Raw genomic sequence first — 20103 nt, 5'->3', positions numbered from 1 at the left:
GACTCACCAGGGAAAAAAGAAGAATCAAATCAACAAAATTAGAAATGAAAAAGGAGAGGTTACGACAGACAATGCAGAAATATGAAGAATTATAAGAGACTATTATGAACAAATATATGGCAATAAAATGAATAACCTGGAAGAAATGGACAGATTCTTAGAAAAGTTCAATCTTCCAAGACTGAACCAGGAAGAAATAGAAATTATGAACAACCCAATTACAAGCACGGAAATTGAAGCTGTGATCAAAAATCTCCCTAAAAACAAAAGCCCAGGAACAGATGGCTTCACAGGAGAATTCTATCAAACATTTAGAGAAGAGCTAATGCCTATCCTTCCAAAACTCTTTCAGAAAATTGCAGAGGAAGGAACACTTCCAAACTCATTCTACAAGGCCACCATCATCCTGATACCAAAACCAAAGACACCACAAAGAATGAAAACTGCAGGCCAATATCACTGATGAACATAGATGCAAAAAATCCTCAACAAAATGTTAGCAAACTGAATTCAGCTACACATCAAAAAGCTCATACACCATGATCAAGTTGGGTTTATCCCAGGAATGCAAGGATTCTTCAATATATGCAAATTAATCAATGTGATACATCATATTAACAAATTGAGAGATAAAAACCATGCGATCATCTCAATAGATGCAGAAGAAACCTTTGACAAAATGCAGCACCCATTTATGATGAAAATTCTTCAAAAAATGGGCATAGAAGGAACCTACCTCAACATAGTAAAGGCCATATATGATAAGCCTACAGCAAAGATTATTCTCGATGAAAAACTGAAAGCGTTCCCCCTAAGATTAGGAACAAGGCAAGAGTGTCCACTTTCACCAGTATTATTCAACATAGCTCTGGAAGTCCTAGCTCCAGCAATCAGAGAAGAAAAAGAAATAAAAGGAATCCAGATCAGTAAAGAAGAAGTAAAGCTCTCACTGTTTGAAGATGACATGATACTGTACATAGAAAACCAAAATGATAATATCAAAAAATTACTAGAGCTAATCAGTGAATTTAGCAAAATTGCAGGATACAAAATCAATACACAGAAGTCACTTGCATTGCTATATACTCACAATGAAAAATCAAAACGAGAAATTAAGGAATCAATCCCATTCACCATTGCAACAAAAAGAATTAAATATCTAGGAATAAACTTACCTAAGGAGACAAAAAATTATAAGACACTGATGAAAGAAATCAAAGATGATTTGGAGAGATATACCATGTTCCTGGGTAGGAAGAATCAATATTGTGAAAATGACTATACTACCAAATGCAATCTACAGATTCACTGCTATCCCTATCAAATTACCAATGGCATTTTTCACGGAACTAGAACAAAAAATTTCACAATTCATTTGGAAACACAAAAGACCCCAAATAGCCAAAGCAGTCTTGAGAAAGAAGAATGGAGCTGGAGGAATCAACCTTCCTGATTTCAGATTATACTACAGAGCGGCAGTCATCAAGACAGTATGGTACTGGTACAGAAACAGAAATATAGACCAATGGAACAAGATAGAAAGCCCAGAAATAAACCCACATGCCTATGCATACCTTATTTTTGACAACGGAGGAAAGAATATACAACGGGGCAAAGATAGCCTCTTCAGTAAATGGTGCTGGGAAAACTGGACAGTTACATGTAAAAGAATGAAATTAGAGCACTTCCTAACACCATACACAAAGATAAACTCAAAATGGATTAAAGACCTAAATGTAAGACCAGAAACTGTAAAACTCTTAGAGGAAAACATTGGCAGAACACTTGATGATGTAAATCAAAGCAAGATCCTCTATGACCCACCTCCTAGAGTAATGGAAATAAAAACAAAAGTAAGTAAGTGGGACCTGATTAAACTTAAAAGCTTTTGCATAACAAAGGAAACTGTAAGCAAGGTGAAAAGACAGCCCTCAGGATGGGAGAAAATAGCAAATGAAGCAACTGACAAAGGATTAATTTCCAAGATATATAAGCAGCTCATACAACTCAATGCCAGAAAAACAACCCAATCAAAAAGTGGGAAAAAGACCTAAGCAGACATTTCTCCAAAGAAGACATACAGATGGCTAGCAAACATGTGAAAAGATGCTCAACATCACTCATTAGAGAAATGCAAATCAAAACCTTAATGAGATATCACCTCACACCAGTCAGAATTGCCATGATCAGAAAGTCTACAAACAATAAATGCTGGAGAGGGTGTGGAGAAAAGGGAACGCTCTTGCACTGTTGATGGGAATGTAAATTGATACAGTCATATGAAAGACGATATGGAGATTCCTTAAAAAACTAGGAATAAAACCACCATATGACCCAGCAATCCCACTCCTAGGCATACACCCTGAGGAAACCAGAATTGAAGAAGACACATGTATCCCATTGTCCATTGCAGCACTATTTACAATAGCTAGAACATGGAAGCAACCTAGATGTCCACTGACAGATGAACGGATAAAGAAGTGGTATTATGTATATACAATGGAGTATTACTCAGCCATAAAAAGGAACACATTTGAGTCAGTTCTGATGAGGTGGATGAACCTAGAATCTATTATACAGAGTGAAGTGAGTCAGAAAGAGAAAGATAAATATCGTATTCTAACGCACATATATGGAATCTAGAAAAATGGCACTGAAGAATTTACAGGGCAGCGATGGAGAAGCAGACATAGAGAATAGACTTATGGACATGGACAGAGAGGAGGAGAGGGTGAGATGTATGGAGAGAGTAACATGGAAACTTACATTACTGTATGTAAATAGATAGCCAAAGAGAAGTTGCTGTATGGCTCAGGAAACAAACAGGGCTCTGTATCAACCTAGAGGGGTGGGATGGGGAGGGAGATGAGAGGGAGGTTCTAAAGAGAGGGGATATATATATATACCTATGGCTGATTCATGTTGAGGGTTGACAAGAAACAACAAAATTCTGTAAAGCAATTGTCCTTCAAAAAAAATAAAGGAAAAAAGAAACATTTTCATCTCACATACCAAGTTATCCCAAGGAAGGGAAATTCCAGGATTGGCTGACTCGGTGGGTTAACACTGTAGTCATTGGGTCTTTCCACCTTCTCAGTGGTCTTGCCATTCTTGCCCTGTTAGCTTTGTCCTCAGTTTTGCTAACTTCCTGGTTAGAAAATGACTGCAGTGATTGCAGGCATCCCACCATCTCTTTCTTTCTGTGTCTCTTTTTAAGAGCCAGGGAGTCTTTTCTAGAAGCAGAATCTCCCTCTTAAGATTGATTGGCCAGAACTGGGTCATATGTCCACCTACAGCTGCCAAGAGAATGGGATTCCATGTTGGTTATCCCTGAGTTGGGGTGGAATCACCTTCTCTGAGTACTTGGTTATTCTTTGGGGCACAAAGATGAACAAGGAAATGGGATCAACAGCTGTCAGCTGTTCATGTGTCCTGGTTATCTACTGCTATGTAAAAGCACAAAATCTTAGAGATGAAAACAACACCAGTTTTGCTCTTGACTCTGTGACTTGCGTGAGGTTTGGTTGAAACAGCTCATTTCTGCTTCACTTGGCATCTGCGGTGGTGGCTTGAAGGCTGGGCTATATAATTGCCTTCACGCTGACTTACTCACAACATCCGGCAGTTAATGCTAGGGGGCCTTTCCTGGCAGCAGGTGGATTTTCTCTGTCTAGGACTGAAAAAAGGACTGAGTTCCAAGGACAAATGTCTCAGCAACCAGGCAAAAGTCATATCACCTTTTATGCCCCATTTCGGCTGCTTTCTCTTCAGTGGAAGCACGTCGCTAAGGTCAGACCATGTAAGTGGAATTTGATTTCATTTTTTGATGGGAGGAGAAGCAAGGAGTATTGTACATCATACTGTGTATTATCTGATTAAACCCTTCAAGCAGCCCTGTGAAGTAGGTTCCATTCTCTATCTTTTTTATGGGTGAGAATACAAGTTCATCTTAGACCCTTGAAAACATTATGCCAAGTAAAAACAAGCCAGCACCAAAGGACAAATAGTATATGGATTCCGCTTCAATGAAGTACTTAGAATAGGCACGTTCGTAGAGACAAAAAGCAGAAGAGTTGACCAGATACCGGAAGAAGTGAGAACTAGGGAGCTGTTGTTTTGTGGGCTTGGAGTTTTTGTTTGGAATGATGAAAAGCTTCTGGAGATGAGTGGCGGCGATAGTTGAATAATGTTTGTGAGTATACTTTGTTGTTGCTCAGTCACTAAATAGTGTCTGACTCTTTTCGACTCCATTGATTGCAGCACATCAGGCTTCCCTGTCCTTTGCTATCTCCTGGAGTTTGCTCAGATTCATGTCCATTGAGTCAGTGATGTTATTTAACTATCTCATCCTCTGCCACCCTCGTCTTTTTCCTTCAATCTTTCCCAGCTTCAGGGTCTTTTCCAATGAGTCAGCTCTTTGCATTAGGTGCCAAAGTATTGGAGCTTCAGTTTCAGCATGAGTCCTTTCAATGAGTATTCAGGGTTGATTTCCTTTAATCAACTCTCAAGTTGATTTCCTTGAGAGTCCAGGGGACTCTCAAGAGTCTTCTCTAGCATCACATTTTGAAGGCATCAATTCTTTGGCATTCAGCCTTCGAAAAACCATAGCTTTGACTAGACGGACCTTGGTCAGCAAAGTGATATCTCTGGTTTTTAATACACTAAGTTTGTCATAGCTTTTCTCCCAAGGAGCTAGCGTCTTAATTTCATGGCTGCTGTCTCTGTTCACAGTGATTTTGGAGCCCAAGAAAATAAAATCAGTCACTGCTTTTACTTTTTCCCCATCTGTTTGCCATAACGTGATGGGACCAGATGCCGTGATCTTAGTTTTTTAAATGTTGAGTTTTAGGCCAGCTTTTTCACTCTTCTCCTTCGCCCTCATCCAGAGTCTCTTTAGATCCTCTTTACTTTCTGCTGTTAGAGTGATATCATCTCCATATCTGAGGTTGTTGATATTTCTCCCTGCAATCTGATGCCAGCTTGTGCTTCATCCAGCCTGGCATTTTGCATGATGTGCTCTGCATATATGTTAAATAAATAGGGTGACAATACACAGCCTTGACATACTCCTTTCTCAGTTTTGAACCAGTCCATTGTTCTATCTTTGGTTCTAACTGTTGCTTCCTGACCTGCATACAGGCTTCTCAGGAGGCAGGTAAGGTGGTCTGGTATTCCCATCTCTTTAGAATTTTCCAGTTTGTTGTGATCCACACAGTCAAAGGTTTTAGCGTAGTCAGTGAAGCAGAAGTAGATGTTTTTCTGGAATTCTCTAGCTTTTACTATGATCCAACAGGTGTTGGCAATTTGATCTCTGGTTCCTCTTCCTCTTCTAAATCCAGCTTGTACACCTGGAATTCCCCGGTTCACATACTGCTAAAGCCTAACTTGAAGGATTTTGAGCAGCTTACTCACTTAGAAAATTGAAATTATTATCTGCTCTGCCGTGTCAATTGGGTTTTGTGAGGAATAAAGAAAATACTTTGTATAAAATTGCATTATAAATGATCAAATGCTCTACAAATGTAAGTTATTATGCTACTTAATTCCAGACCATATGGTTCCAGTTTACTTACTTTCTTACCACTCTTCAAATAACAGGTTCTTACTAGTCTTCTGTCTTCCCCCTGTTGTCTGGGTGTTTCATTGGCCCAGAGTCTATTGCCATTACCTGAATCGTGTTCACAAGCTTTGGTGTCAGATCCTAAAGGTCACTGCTGCTCTTAACCAAATTAAAGCAAGCCTCTTGCATTATGTTAGAGCTTATTGTTTTTCTAAGAAACAGGAACTGACTGCAGCTCGGCTCCTCCTTTCCCAAAAGAAGAAAGCGAGTTATTTAAAACAGTGCTTCTTAAACCACTTGTAGTGAAATAGCAGATGTTTTGTTTCTTTTTAAACATTTCCAGTACACTGTAAAATATTAATAAAGAGAAACACCAATTAAGTAGAGTCAAGAGACAAGAAGGGAGAGCTCTGAGACCCTGTGATGATAGCAGAGCCCAAGAGGAAGAAGAAACATCCCTCTTCTTTCGTGGCCAGGACTCAGCCTTTGAAAAGCCACGGAGTCTGTGTTGACTACAGCCCTCGCAACTTCCTCCCCACCCCCGCCAATAAAAGTGTGTTCCTTGCCTTCCTCATGGTTGTAGACCTTGAGTTGCAATTCTCTGCTGATTGTGTATAAGTGTATCTTTGCTGGAGAACTAGCTGGTAGTCCAGTTTTAGATCAACAGCATCAGGTATCAATATTTTTATAAAATATAATAAGGAGAAAAATGACATAAAGAGACATACACAATAAAAAACACATTTTTATTAGGATTAGATCCAATAGCCAGCTATCAAGATAGCTATACAAATTCAAACTCTTAACTCTCAGTTTCTGCACTTAAATAGTCTAAAATAGTCTGTGGGTCAAATTTTGAGGAGGACAGATTTTAAGGGTTACAAAAGGGACTTCCCTGGTGGTGCAGTGGGTATGAATCCTCCTGTCAATGCAGGGGACATGGGTTTGATCCCTGGTCCAGGAAGGTTTCACATTAAGCTCAGGCACCACGACTACAGAGCCCACGTAGTATATCCACACACCTAGAGCCTGTGCTCTGCATCGGGAGAAGCCAGCACAATGAGAGGCCTGAGCACCACCACCCAGAGTAGCTCCTGCTTGCTGCAACTAGAGAAAGCCCGGGCGAAGCAATGAAGACCCAGTGCAGCCAAATATAAGTAAATAAAATAAATTTATTTTAAAAATAAAGGTTACATGATTATATTATTAAACAGGACAGTAAACTATTTAAAATAATGAAATAAGTTTTATCATTGATAATACTTTACCAGTATTAACTCCTATCATCTTAATAATACTGTTGTAAAATTCAAACATTATAAATCTAAAGAAAATAGCCATACATGTCATGGATTGGAATACAGGTCTCCCTGAAGCATGTCTAGCACTCAGTTGACTAGTATGCTTTGATAATTAATCTGATCAATTCAAAAGATACAAATATTCTATCCTTTACTTTGTTATTTACTTGAATTTACATAATTGTAAATCAGTTAATGTTCACATGAGTTTATAATTTATTATTTTAATCACATAATTAGCAAATAATTTTCAGTATATTCACATTAGGTTTCAACTGGGAAAAAGTTCTATATTGTTTTATTATTTATTATAGATATCTCTTTTTTTATTTTTAAAAATAAAAGTGTAAAAAAAATAAATAAATAAAAATAAAGGTTACAAGAGCATTTTGTGAAAATGAAGCCCAGTAGAAAATCTGATTGCTTGCTGGTCGGTGGATGGGCTTTCTGGGTCTAATCAACTGCAGGGGAGGAATTGTCACATGTCTAAATATGGCTGTAGCATCTTGACTCTTCAGCTGGTCTAATAATTAAATTCATAAAAGACAGATTAACAGAAAAACACACAAATTTATGTACATATGGGGCCTAGTAAAGATATGAAGTCCCAAAGGGACAGTCAGGTAATTGAAGCTTCTGTAACATCCTGAGCTAAGGGAAGAGGCAGGGGTACAAAGGGGAGGAAGGCCATTGGTAGGAAGGCAGAGGAGATGCTTGAAAAACAAATGTCCTGTTCTGCTGATGAGTTTCTTAGGTAATAAGGTATATCTGGTAATAGCTCTCTTTTTGGTACAGGCTCCTTTCCAACGTAAATTTAGGCAACTGAGGGGGTTGTAAGGGCTTCCCAGGTGGCGCTAGTGGTAAAGAACCTGGGTTGGGAAGATCCCCTGGAGGAGGAAATGGCAACCCACTCCAGTATTGCTGCCTGAAAAAATATTGTGGACAGAGGAGCCTGGTGGGCTGCAGTCCATAGCGTCGTGAAGAGTTGGACACGACTGAAGTGACTTAGCATGTATGCACAGGAAAGGTAAAGAAATTTTCTTGCATCTACTGGCTCTTTGACTACTGTTAGCCCAAACTAAAACTCATGCCAAAGTGGCATATATGGGAGACCCACTCTGTTCCTGTTCATGGTCCTTGGCAGAGCTTTGGTTGGAGCATTTCACAGAGAATGGAGCCTGAGATACATGTAGCCATGCTCCACGAGCACTCACAGGCTCCAGGAGAGCACACAGGCTCCAGAAGTACACACGGGCTCAGCAAGCACACACGGGCTCTGCGAGCGCACATGGGCTCCAGGGGCACTCACAGGCTCCAGGGGCAGACACGGGCTCGGCGAGTGCACATGGGCTCTGCGAGCGCACATGGGCTCCAGGGGCACTCACAGGCTCCAGAGGCAGACACGGGCTCCAGGAGCGCACACGGGCTCCGCGAGTACACACGGGCTCCGCGAGCACACAGCACTGCAGTTTGCCTGGATTGCTGAGTGCAGCCCGTCAGCAACTTCATATGTTCAAATACTGTTGGGTACTCACCTGTGCTGGAAACTGTAGGCTAAGTATTCCATAATTCATAGAATTTTCACAAAGACATGCAAATACTCATCAGTTTGAATGCAAAGATGACCAGGGTGAGCAACCTGTCATCAAGAAGCTCAGTGTACACAGATTTCTCATAGATGAATTTACCTCTGTCTCCTCACAAGTAATACAAAATTTTTATTTTCTAGTTCCCACAAATTAAATTTCTACGTATAGGCAACATGTAGCCCTTTCAGCTCCTTAAAAATCTAATTATTTCCATGTGTAGCATCCTTGTTTCTTTGTCTGGGAGAGTCCTTTTGAAGACTGTGCCCAGCACAATGGTGAAAGTGAAAGTTGCTCAGTTGTGTCTGACTCTTTGTGACCCCATGGACTATACAGCCCGTGGAATTCTCCAGGCCAGAATACTGGAGTGGGTAGCCATTCTCTTCTCCAGGGGATCTTCCCAACCCAGGGATTGAACCCAGGTCTCCCACCTTGCAGGTGGATTCTTTGCAAGCTGAGCCACAAGAGAAGCCCAAGAATACTGGAGTGGGTAGCCTATCCCTTCTCTAGTGGATCTTCCCAACCCAGGAACCGAACCAGGGTCTCCCACACTGCCGGAAGATTCTTTACCAGTTGAGCCACAAGGGAAGCCCCAGCACAATGGTATATCTGCCTATACTCAACTTTATAAAAATAATTACATTGATTAATTGTTGGCTGTGCTGGGTCTCTGACGTTGTGTGAGGGCTTTCTCCACTTTCAGAGAGCAGGGGTCACTCTCTAGTTGTATGCAGGTTCCTCACTGCTGTGGCTTGTTGCAGAGCACAGGCTCTGGGCCCACGGGCTTCAGTAGTTGGCGCACGTGGGCTCGGTAGTTCCGGCTACTGGGCTCTAGAGCACAGGCTCGATAGTGGTGATGCGTGGGCTAAGCTGTTCTGCGGCATGTGGGATCTGCCTAGGTTGGAGACTGAACCTGTGTCTCCTGAATTGGCAGGCAGAGTTCCTTATAACCAAGCCAAAAGGGAAGCCCCTATATTCAACTTTTTTAATACTGTCGGCTGTGAGGTTGATGATGAAAAAGCAGCAGGGATGAGGGCCTGGGATTAACATCCAGCCCTGAGTTATCTGTCTGTAAAATGAAGTTCATAATGTCCACCTCACAAAATTGTGGGTTATGAGATAAGGGTAAATAAAAGCCTGTGGCACGATACTCAAGTGCCCAAGCTGTAATTTCAGAAGTCAAAATGTGAGGAGTTCCCTGGCAGTCCAAGGGTTATGATAGGGTAGATTAATAGGATAGTTATAAAGACAGTTGTCGAAGTCCCAGTAGGGAACTACAGATAGAGAAACCCAGGAAACTCTGGGATACCATTCTATGTTAATGATCTCTCAAGAAAGCTATCAGAATGTCATGGAACAAAGCGGGCTTACTTAACTACAAAGCCATAAATAAAAGCACAAGATATGCCCCAGGACATTAGGTGAAAGAAAAATGTCACCACCCTTCTGATTTAATAAGCATTCAAGCTGGTTTTAGAAAAGGCAGAGGAACCAGAGATCAAATTGCCAACATCCGCTGGATCATGGAAAAAGCAAGAGAGTTCCAGAAAAACATTTCTGCTTTATTGACTATGCCAAAGCCTTTGACTGTGTGGATCACAATAAACTGTGGAAAATTCTTCAAGAGATGGGAATACCAGACCACCTGACCTTTCTCTTGAGAAACCTGTATGCAGGTCAGGAAGCAACAGTTAGAACTGGACATGGAACAACAGACTGCTTCCAAATAGGAAAAGGAATACATCAAGGCTGTATATTGTCACCCTGCTTATTTAACTTCTAGGCAGAGTACATCATGAGAAACGCTGGGCTGGAAGAAGCACAAGCTGGAATCAAGATTGCCGGGAGAAATATCAAATAACCTCAGATATGCAGATGACACCACCCTTACGGCAGAAAGTGAAGAGGAACTAAAAAGCCTCTTGATGAAAGTGAAAGAGAAGAGTGAAAAAGTTGGCTTAAAGCTCAACATTCAGAAAATGAAGATCATGGCATCTGGTCCCATCACTTCATGGCAAGTAGACGGGGAAACAGTGTCAGACTTTATTTTTTGGGGCTCCAAAATCACTGCAGATGGTGGTTGCAGCCATGAAATTAAAAGACGCTTACTCCTTGGAAGGAAAGCTATGACCAACCTAGATAGCATATTAAAAAGCAGAGACATTGCTTTGCCAACAAAGGTCTGTCTAGTCAAGGCTATGGTTTTTCCAGTGGTCATGTATGGATGTGAGAGTTGGACTGTGAAGAAAGCTGAGTGCCGAGGAATTGATGCTCTTGAACTGTGGTGTTGGAGAAGATTCTTGAGAGTCCCTTGGACTGCAAGGAGATCCAACCAGTCCATCCTAAAGGAGATCGGTCCTGGCTGTTCATTGGAAGGACTGATGCTGAAGCTGAAACTCCAATACTTTGGCCACCTCATGCGAAGAGTTGACTCATTGGAAAAGATTCTGATGCTGGGAGGGATTGGGGGCAGGAGGAGAAGGGGACGACAGAGGATGAGATGGCTGGATGGCATCACCGACTTGATGGACATGAGTTTGAGTAAATTCCGGGAGTTGGTGATGGATAGGGAGGCCTGGCATGCTGCAATTCATGGGGTCACAAAGAGTTGGACACGACTGAGCGACTGAACTGACTGACTGACTGATGGCTGGGGCTTCCCAGGCGGTACAGGGGTAACGAATCCACTGGCCGAGGCAGGAGACGCAACAGACATGGGTTCAATCTCTGCGTTGGGAAGATCCCTTATAGAAGGAAATGGCAACCCACTCCAGTATTCTTGTCTGGGAAATTCCATGGACAGAGGAGCCTGGTGGGCTACAGTCCAGGGGGTCTCAAAGAGTCAGACATGACTACACACTCACCAACATGGTAATCCCAGTTTGACCTCATAGGGTCAGACACTTTTCTGCCCAATTCGAAGGAAGTGTTAGTGATGTAAGCCCGATGTCTCCTCAAAGAAAGTGGTCTTTCCCCCTCCCCTAATTTCCTTTGATTATAAAATTGTAGCCCACTTAATCCTTGGGGTAGAGCTCTGTCACCTGCCCACTTGATCTCTTTGAAAGTGTTAGTCTTTGAAAACCTGAAAGGGTTAGTCTTTGTGACCCCATGGACTGTAGCTTGCCAGGCTCCTCTGTCCATGGAATTCTCCAGGCAAAAATACTGGAGTGGGTAGCCATTCCCTTCTCCAGGGGATTTTCCTGACCTGGAGACTGAATGCAGGTTTCCTGCATTGCAGGCAGATCCTTCACTGTCTGAGCCACCATGGAAGCCCTACTTCTTGCCTGTCACTTTGCCTCTTGCTGAATTCCTACTGCTCTGAGACAAAAAACCTGGGCCTCAGTAAGTCCAGACACCAGGTCAGTCAGTTCAGTTGCTCAGTCATGTCCAACTCTTTTCGACCCCATGGACCGCAGCACACCAGGCTTCCCTGTCCATCACCAACTCCCAGAGCTTGCTCAAACTCACATCCATTGAATGGGTGATGCCATCCAACCGTCTCATGCTCTGTTGTCCCCTTCTCCTCCTGCCCTCAATCTTTCCCAGCATCAGAGTCTTTTCCAATGAGTCAGTTCTTTGCATCCGATGGCCAAAGTATTGGCGCTTCAGCATCCGTCCTTCCAGTGAATATTCAGGACTGATTTCCTTTAGGTTTGATCTCTTTGCTGTCCAAGGGACTCTCAAGAGTCTTCTCCAACACCACAGTTCAAAAGCATCAATTCTTCAGCACTCAGTTTTCTTTATAGTCCAACTCTCACATCCATACATGACTACTGGAAAAACTATAGCTTTGACTAGATGGACCTTTGTTGGTAAAGTAATGTCTCTGCTTTTTAATATGCTATCTAGATTGGTCATAGCTTTTCTTTCAAGGAGCAAGCATCTTTTAATTTTATGGCTACAATCACCATCTGCAGTGATTTTGGAGCCCCTCAAAATAAAGTCTCTCACTATTCCCATTGTTCTCCATCTATTTGTCATGAAGTGATGGGACTGGATGCCAAGATCTTTGTTTTTTGAATGTTGAGTTTTAAGTCATCTTTTTCTGCTCTCCTCTTCCACTTTAAGAAGCTTTGTAGTTCCTTTTTGCTTTCTGCCACAAAGGTGGTGTCATGTGCCTATCAGAGGTTATTGATATTTCTCCTGGCAGTCTTGATTCCAGCTTGTGCTTCATCCAGTTTGGAATTTCACAAGATGTACTCTGCATATAAGTTAAATAAGCAGGATGACAATATACAGCCCTGATGTACTCTTCCCAATTTGGAACCAGTCCGTTATTCTATCACACCAGCTATGTGATTCTAATTAAAAGACTGTAGGGGACTTCCTGGTGGTCCAGTGGTTAAGAATTTGCCATTCAATGCAGGGGCCTGTGGGTTTGAACCCCGGTTGCGGAACTGAGATCCTTGGGGCAACTAAGCCTGTGAGTACTAGGCCATGACTACTGAGCCTGAGAGGCACACCCAGAGAGTCCAGATATCACAACCAAGAGCCCTCATGCTGCAACTAAGACTGGACACAGCTGGAAAAAGACCGTGGGTTCCAGGCCTGAGCAGGGTTTGGGCTGGGTCCCGATCCTGGCCACATGGGCTCAAGTCCAAATCCGAGGTGCACGGTTTCCGTCTGGACTTGGTGCTTTCTCTACCATGGCCTGGATTCAATCCCTGGTTGTGAAACTGAGATCCTACAATTGTGTGATACAGCTGGAAGTTAATAAAAGAAGGTGAAAACGTAGAACTGTCAGGGGCTAGTTTCTTAATAGAGAGGCTTCCTTATGAACTTCTGTAAGTATAAAGGAATTCATGTTTCAAATCTTTGATCCAGAAAATGTGCATTATAATTGGCATAGTTAAGAAGGGCAATGAGCAATGAGTTTTATTTTCAAAAAATTGTAAAAATGGAATTTTTGTAAAGATGACCGCTTCAGCTGGACTGTAGGCTCTCCTTCCTCTAATGAAATGAATACAAACTATTTGCCACAAAATGTCATGTGAAAGCCACATCATAGTTGTTAAACCATAAAGCTTTATAAAAATTCAAATGGGGACTTCCCTGGTGGTCCAGTGGTTAAGATTTTATTTCTGGTGCAGGGGGCTCAGACTACATCCCTGGTTGGGGTGCAGGCAAAAAAAATAAAAATTCAAGTGGAAGGAAGTGCAAATTTCTGCCAGGTGTGATACCTTCACTTTCCCCCTAATATAATCTTCATATAAGTCAGTGGGAAAGAAAGAAAGTCGCTCAGTCGTCTCCGACTCTTTGCGACCCCATGGATTGTAGCCTACCTACCAGGCTCTTCCGTCCATGGGATTTTCCAGGCAAGAATACTGGAGTGGGTTGCCATTTCCTTCTCCAGGGGATCTTCCCGACTGAGGGATTGAACCAGGGTCTCCCACATTATAGGCAGACGCTTTGCCATCTGAGCCACCAGGGAAGTCAAAGTCAGTGGGAGGCTACAGGTAATTAGTTGCCAACCCATATTTTGTAATTTTTTTAACTTTTTATATTGTACTGGGATGTAGCCGATGAACAGTGTTGTGATAGTTTCGGGTGAACAGCTGAGGAGGACTCAGCCATGCATATCCTTGTATCTGTTCTCCCCGGAGCCTCCCTCCCACCCAGGCTGCCACATAACATTGAGCAGAGTTGTGTGTGCTACCCAATAGTCCCTGGCCAACCCACTTTAAAATTACGGTTAATATAAAAAACCCACGTTTCTACCTTTTCTAGAAAGATGCGTTCTGCTCCCCTGTGGTCAGTGCTCTAGTTTGAACAGTCCCACCACCCTCTCCTTCATTACCTGCCTCTTTCCTCTAAGCAGCTGAATCTGCAACCTCTATGTTGGCCTATCTCCCACTTTCACAGCGGGGCTCAGGCAGAACAAGTAACTTGCCTAGTGTTAAACAGTGGCAGAGGCTGAGTTTTCAACCTAGATACTGCAAATAAATTCTATACTTCTTCCACTGTTATCAGCTGAAAATGAGATTAATTCACCTTATTTGACTTCCTTTACTGCTCTACTCTGCCCTGAGTCAGTCCTTAAGTATGTATTTTTTTATCCATTCAGGCGGATCTGACCCTGAACTTGTCACACACTGTAACCTCTGCCCTGCTGTACAAGTGCCATCTTGTGTGAAACTAACTCAAACTTGTTTTTTTCTCATTGTTGTATCAAAAAAACAACACAGAATCATACTTTTCAAATGCTGTGCTTTACATTTTATTAAAAAACAAGCAAACATCTTCAACATCAAATGCTTTAATTCATGTTTTTCTGTCAAGCATTGACCACATTATAGACCCAACACAACGAAAGCAATTAACACAGGGTAATTCGTGATAGGGACAGAGTACGGAGGCCAAGGGGGCAGAAAGTGCACAGGACCAGCTGGCTGCTTGAGCTGCTCGTCCTTGACACTGTGGTTCACAAGAGCCAGTTCAGTCAGTTCACCTGCAAGTAATCACGGCCAAGGATCTGGCTGCTCTAAACTTGCTTAAAACAGAATTAAAATCCGAGTTTGCTTACTGTTGGGCTCATTCAAGTTGATCAAATTGGAGAGAAAGAGTGCTGGCAGAGCCCAGAACGGGAGTCCTAAGTGTTCTCATGAGCCATCGTCACCCAAGTACACAAAGTGCCCGTCCTTACTGTAGGAGTTTGCTCAGTAGCCCAGGCTCCTCATCTGATCAGAGAGTCCCTTTGCCTGGACAAGGTTAGAGCAGCAAGGAAAGCAACCTAACTTGCCAGCTCTCTTCCCCGTTTTGGGTCAGTCATCAAAAAGCACCACAAGACGGCGACTTCCTGTAGTTTACCTTGTAAAGCGCGTTCTGCTTTGACATTTCCCTTTAGCGGTGAAGTGGCTTGGGGGGCGTTTGCAGAGACTGAGGAAGCGTCCTAGGTCCACCGTCAGCAGAACACTTAAATTCATAGCCTTTAGGTGACGATTTCTGCCGACACTTCTGTAGATGACTAACCTCAATCATTAAATTTTGTGAACGTCCCTATTAGAGGGTGACAGTTTTTGATGCTTTCTCCAGAACCTTAGAACACACCTTTTTGAAACCTGTGAACCTCATGCACTGACGGCACTGTCAGGGCCGTGAGGGTAAATGTGTGTGTATTTACAAAACTAAAATGAATTAAATACACGACCATTTCTATACTTCACTAAAATCAGAAGTACGAGGAACAGAGGCTAATCAGTGCTTTGCTATTCAACAAAATGCCTTCAAAATGTGAGAAGTAGCCAAGTGGCCATATTCCAAGCAGCAACCGAGACATCCAAAATACTCTTTTTAATGTAAAAATCAGTAGAAAATGAACCAGGTGACAGAGTCATTATACTGGCTTCCAAACTCTTTGAAAGAAAATAGTGGAATTTTTTTTTTTTTTTGAAAAAAGGAAGTGCTTTGTCTACTGAAATCTGATCTGAAGCAGCACCCCAGCATGGGGAGAAAGCAGGGGCCCTCCAGGGGTCCATTCCACCAGCCCCAAAGCACCGCCTGTCCTCCAAGACTCCACGGATCACAGCCCCAAACCCACACAGCTGCACAGGAAAACCTGGGGCTACCAACTTTTATGTAATACAGCTTATCAATCTGGATAGGATATGACAAGTTTTTCAGAGTTCCTTTAAAGGAAAAACAATTTAAGAGTATCTAATTAATTCAAATTTTCGGCATGGTATCTACCGGGCAAAAGCCCCGGGTGAACACAGGAGGTGCAGATGAGTAACTAACATTTCAGTTGCATCAGAAGCACCAGAGGTGCAGACGTCCCTCATCTCAAGACACCCTGCTTCCTGAAGTCAAGGGCTGGTTCCCGGGCTGAGGCTCCCACACTGTGAACCAGCTCGCATGGTGACTCTGATACTACAGGCAGCCTGCAGGGCATATTCTGAGAAACGGGAGACAAGCCTCCAGGAGAAATCTGAGAAAGGCAGGGGTATACTTTTAAAAGGCAAACCCAAACAACCTCTTCTCTCTTATTGCTGAGAACAGACCTTCATTCAGATTGAGATAGAGTAACAACACTATTTTTTCTTTTTAAATTTCTAGAAATTTTTAATAAATCTACCTCTACCTACATTGCTATCCCAAATTAGGTAGAATTTTTTTTTAAAAAGTCTGAATATAAAGTGCTGGTTCTTGTTTCAGTATTATCAGCTTGAGGGAAAACCACATAAAATTATCACCCGTTCTATTGACCTTTTCAGCTGAACAAGTACAAATTACGTATTCGGATCCACATGTATATGTAAATTAATATCATCTTTAAATTTTTTGGTCAGTGCAAATTTAAAATTCCATAATATACATTAAGTACAATTTTGCTTTATATTACAAATGCACACTATTTTCTTTTGACATGCTGGTAGTATTCATTTTTACAGCAAAAAGGACTGTTCACAATTTCTGAGTCACAGTATATTTTCCAGCTCTAGGTAGGCAAACATTTCAAAAAGCAAATACTACACGTTTTTGACACATCCTAAAAAAATAAAAATAAATAATTTTGACTATAAAATTTCATAAACGTTAGCTACAATAGGGTTCACAGCTAATAGTTGCAGAAAACCTAAAACACCTTTAAGATCATGTAATCTTATCATTTGGCAACTTGTATGTTACAACACAAGTCAGTTTGATTTCCATTAAACAAAAAAAAGCACTGAAAATTCTCATCATCTACTTATGGGATCCCTAAGAAGCTGCCAGGGATTCAGTATTTAACCTACTAAGATTGCAAGGAGCTAGGAATTGTATTAGAATAAAAGGAGAAATCTGAAAACAGACATGAATACAAGCTTTACTTCACATATTTCTTCCTGAGAATTTAGAAGTTACTATTTTTAAATCAGAATAGTTTGAAATGGAACAGAAAAATTCTATGGCAAATCATTTTTTATAAAGTATGGACTCTCTGGTAATGTCAACAATTGCTACCCTAATATATAACTTGCAAACATGAGTCTTATAAATTGTATTTATTTAAAACAAGGTACATGCCTATCCATTTATTTGAAATGCTGGGTAAATGTGCCTAAAAAGAGAATTTTTCTAAAATATGTTATATGATATGATATTCTGAAGTAACTTTCCTAAAAAAATTAAGTCTGAATGAGTGAATAAGGTTAACAGATAAACTTCGTGAAGGTCAAACTTCAGTGGATTATGAAAATGAAAGACCAGTTTGTTTTTAAGTAAATGAGGGTGTTTTATATGACTCTGTTCTACATCCAATGTAACATTATAGCTAGAATACAGTTTTAAAAGTAAAAAAAAAACTATATAGTTATTTTGATTATTTTAATTCTGATACCCCCTATTAACTATTTACTTTGATTATTCTATAATTAGTACTATGAATTATAGATAAAATATAGCCTAAAGCAAAGTGAATCTAACAGTATATTTGTAAAATGTGGTATCGGTAACAATTCTGATCACAAATTAAACAATGAAGCTCATTATACTCAAAACATGATCAGCCCATGAAAGAAAATCTGCAGACTCTCCCAACCACCACCACAGGTAGCTACTGTGAATGGTGTGTGAGTAAGGTGAAAACAGATCTTCTCACAAAATCTTACAATACTAGAATTTAGCTGCTCACATTGAGATCTGGGAAGAGATTAATTTAAGCAAAATAAAAGCATTCTAATGTAACTGACTACTACTGTATACATTTCTTAGTTGTTCCTTCAAAACATGGCCTGGGCCTGAAGGTGACTGAAATTTAAGCTTCTGGCAACTCATAATAGACAACAGATTCATCCACAGATCTTTAAGGGGAGCTAATGGTGTTTGGTGGAAGATACATTCTAGTTCTTCAGATTAATGGCATAAAAGACCACCAAATCCACAAATGGGCCATCTGTCCTAAAAATACCAGGCTGGGGGCCCCCTGGGGCAGCCTCGCTGTGGAACCTGAGGGAGCAGACTGGGGAGCAGCAGAGGAGCACCCTCGGAATATTTCTGAAGAATAAGAATATCCAGATAATATATCTATCAGAAGAATTATGGGTTTTAATTATTACTTAGGCTACATTTCTATCTGTGAGTAGCAGAATTTATGATCAATTTAACTTATTAAATAAAGCAACACATTGTAAACACTAAACACAGGTATACCACAGTGAAGAAAATAAATAAGTAAAAAAAATATATCTCTCATTTTAAAATAAATATGATACAAACATTTTAGCAGAGGATTCTATCCATTTCCCCAAGGGAAAATTCTGTTAAGTATTTTGGATATACTCCTGTATTTCAAAATACTGTAAGACCACCAATTTTTAAAAATGTATCAATCAATACTGAACTTGTTTTGAGCAATTAACCTGACTGGTAAATTCTCCTTAGTATATATTTTTTGAATTGTTGACACTGTCTTTTAATCAGAAGAGAATTTGGTGAACAGTCCGATTTGAAACTTGTAACTTTTTTTTTTTTTTGACTGCCACTCCGCACGATTTTAGTTCCCTGACAGGGGATTGAACCCCATACCCTCTGCAGTGGAAGCATAGAGTCTTAACCACTAGAATGCCAGGGAAGTCCTGAAACTTATAACTTTCAATGCAAAGTGCTCTGAATGTTGATTTTTACAACTTGCCTAGGCGGTCCCCTTTTGGCTATACTGGAGTATAACAAGATGGCAGATTTCAGCTCAACTCGGTCATTAACAGAGTTAACCAAACAACAGTAGGAGACTGAAAGTGTCCTTAAAATAAAATTTAAAACAAAAAATCTGAGTGTTGCCTTCCTTTTACATTTCTCCTTTTAGGGTTTCCTGGAAATAGATATTTATGTGTCCACTTGGTGCTGGGCTGCAAGAAGTCTTGAGACATGCTGCAGGAGGATGCCCAGCATGACACCAACCATCTCCTTTCAAAAAAGCAAGTCATTTTTAAATGTTACAGTGTCATCACACTCAACATTAAAATGGCAATGATTTTCCACCCACACCTGGCTGGATATACGTGTCTGATCCACTGTGTGGTTCAAGAATAAGGACCGGGAGGGAGCGCACAGGTCAGCGAGCCTACCCGCAGACACAGAGCCTTTGTGGAATGTTCTGTGACTTTCTGCTAGTGCTGTACGGTCAAAGTGTTTGCTGCAAAAAGAGCAGGCATTTGTAAACAACCGGAGGTCTGGCTGTTTTTGGAATGCTGTTTACATAAATGCATACCCACTCTACTACTGATGAAGTGAAGACTAAGCTAGTTGACAGCTCTTTTTTGGATGAATGGGTATCTAGTTGTTTGCGAGGATTCTACACTAAGTCCTCACGTCCTCCTCCATCTACTCCGTTTCCTTTGTATCCTCTTGATCTGAAGTACTAGAGACGTCGTCATCCGTTTGTTCTCCAGAGAAATACAACATCAGTGCGTGTGTCTTGTGGGTTATGGTGACAGTGCAGGGCCCCTGGGCCCACGGCTCCCCATCTACCTGCATTGGCATCATCGAGCACTTCAAGATCAGCTAGAATTATGGGGAAAAATGGGAAAACAGTTAGTCCCCAGAAAGCTCAGACAAATCTTCCTTAATAACATCTTGAGTCCTTTAACCCATCTTAGGGACATTTCTTAGCACTGTACTCTTAGAAAATTAATCTGAATATATTTTATTCTTCAATTGTTTAAAGGATTCTTTTTCATTG

At 41.1% G+C, this 20103-nt stretch overlaps 1 protein-coding gene across 1 annotated transcript in view; it reads right to left on the bottom strand.

Annotated features, from left to right (window-relative positions):
- Positions 1-14640: 14640 nt before the first annotated feature.
- Positions 14641-20103, bottom strand: part of DGKE (diacylglycerol kinase epsilon) — a 29366-nt gene continuing 23903 nt past the window's right edge. The window contains exon 12 of the mRNA XM_070772501.1: positions 14641-19925. Within this exon, the coding sequence (XP_070628602.1) occupies positions 19746-19925 (180 nt within the window). The 3' untranslated portion in view covers positions 14641-19745. The remainder of the gene's footprint in view (positions 19926-20103) is intronic.

This window comes from Bos indicus, chromosome 19, assembly GCF_029378745.1.
Source record: "Bos indicus isolate NIAB-ARS_2022 breed Sahiwal x Tharparkar chromosome 19, NIAB-ARS_B.indTharparkar_mat_pri_1.0, whole genome shotgun sequence".
Lineage (NCBI taxonomy): Eukaryota > Metazoa > Chordata > Mammalia > Artiodactyla > Bovidae > Bos > Bos indicus.
This window is presented reverse-complemented; position numbering and strand designations above follow the sequence as displayed.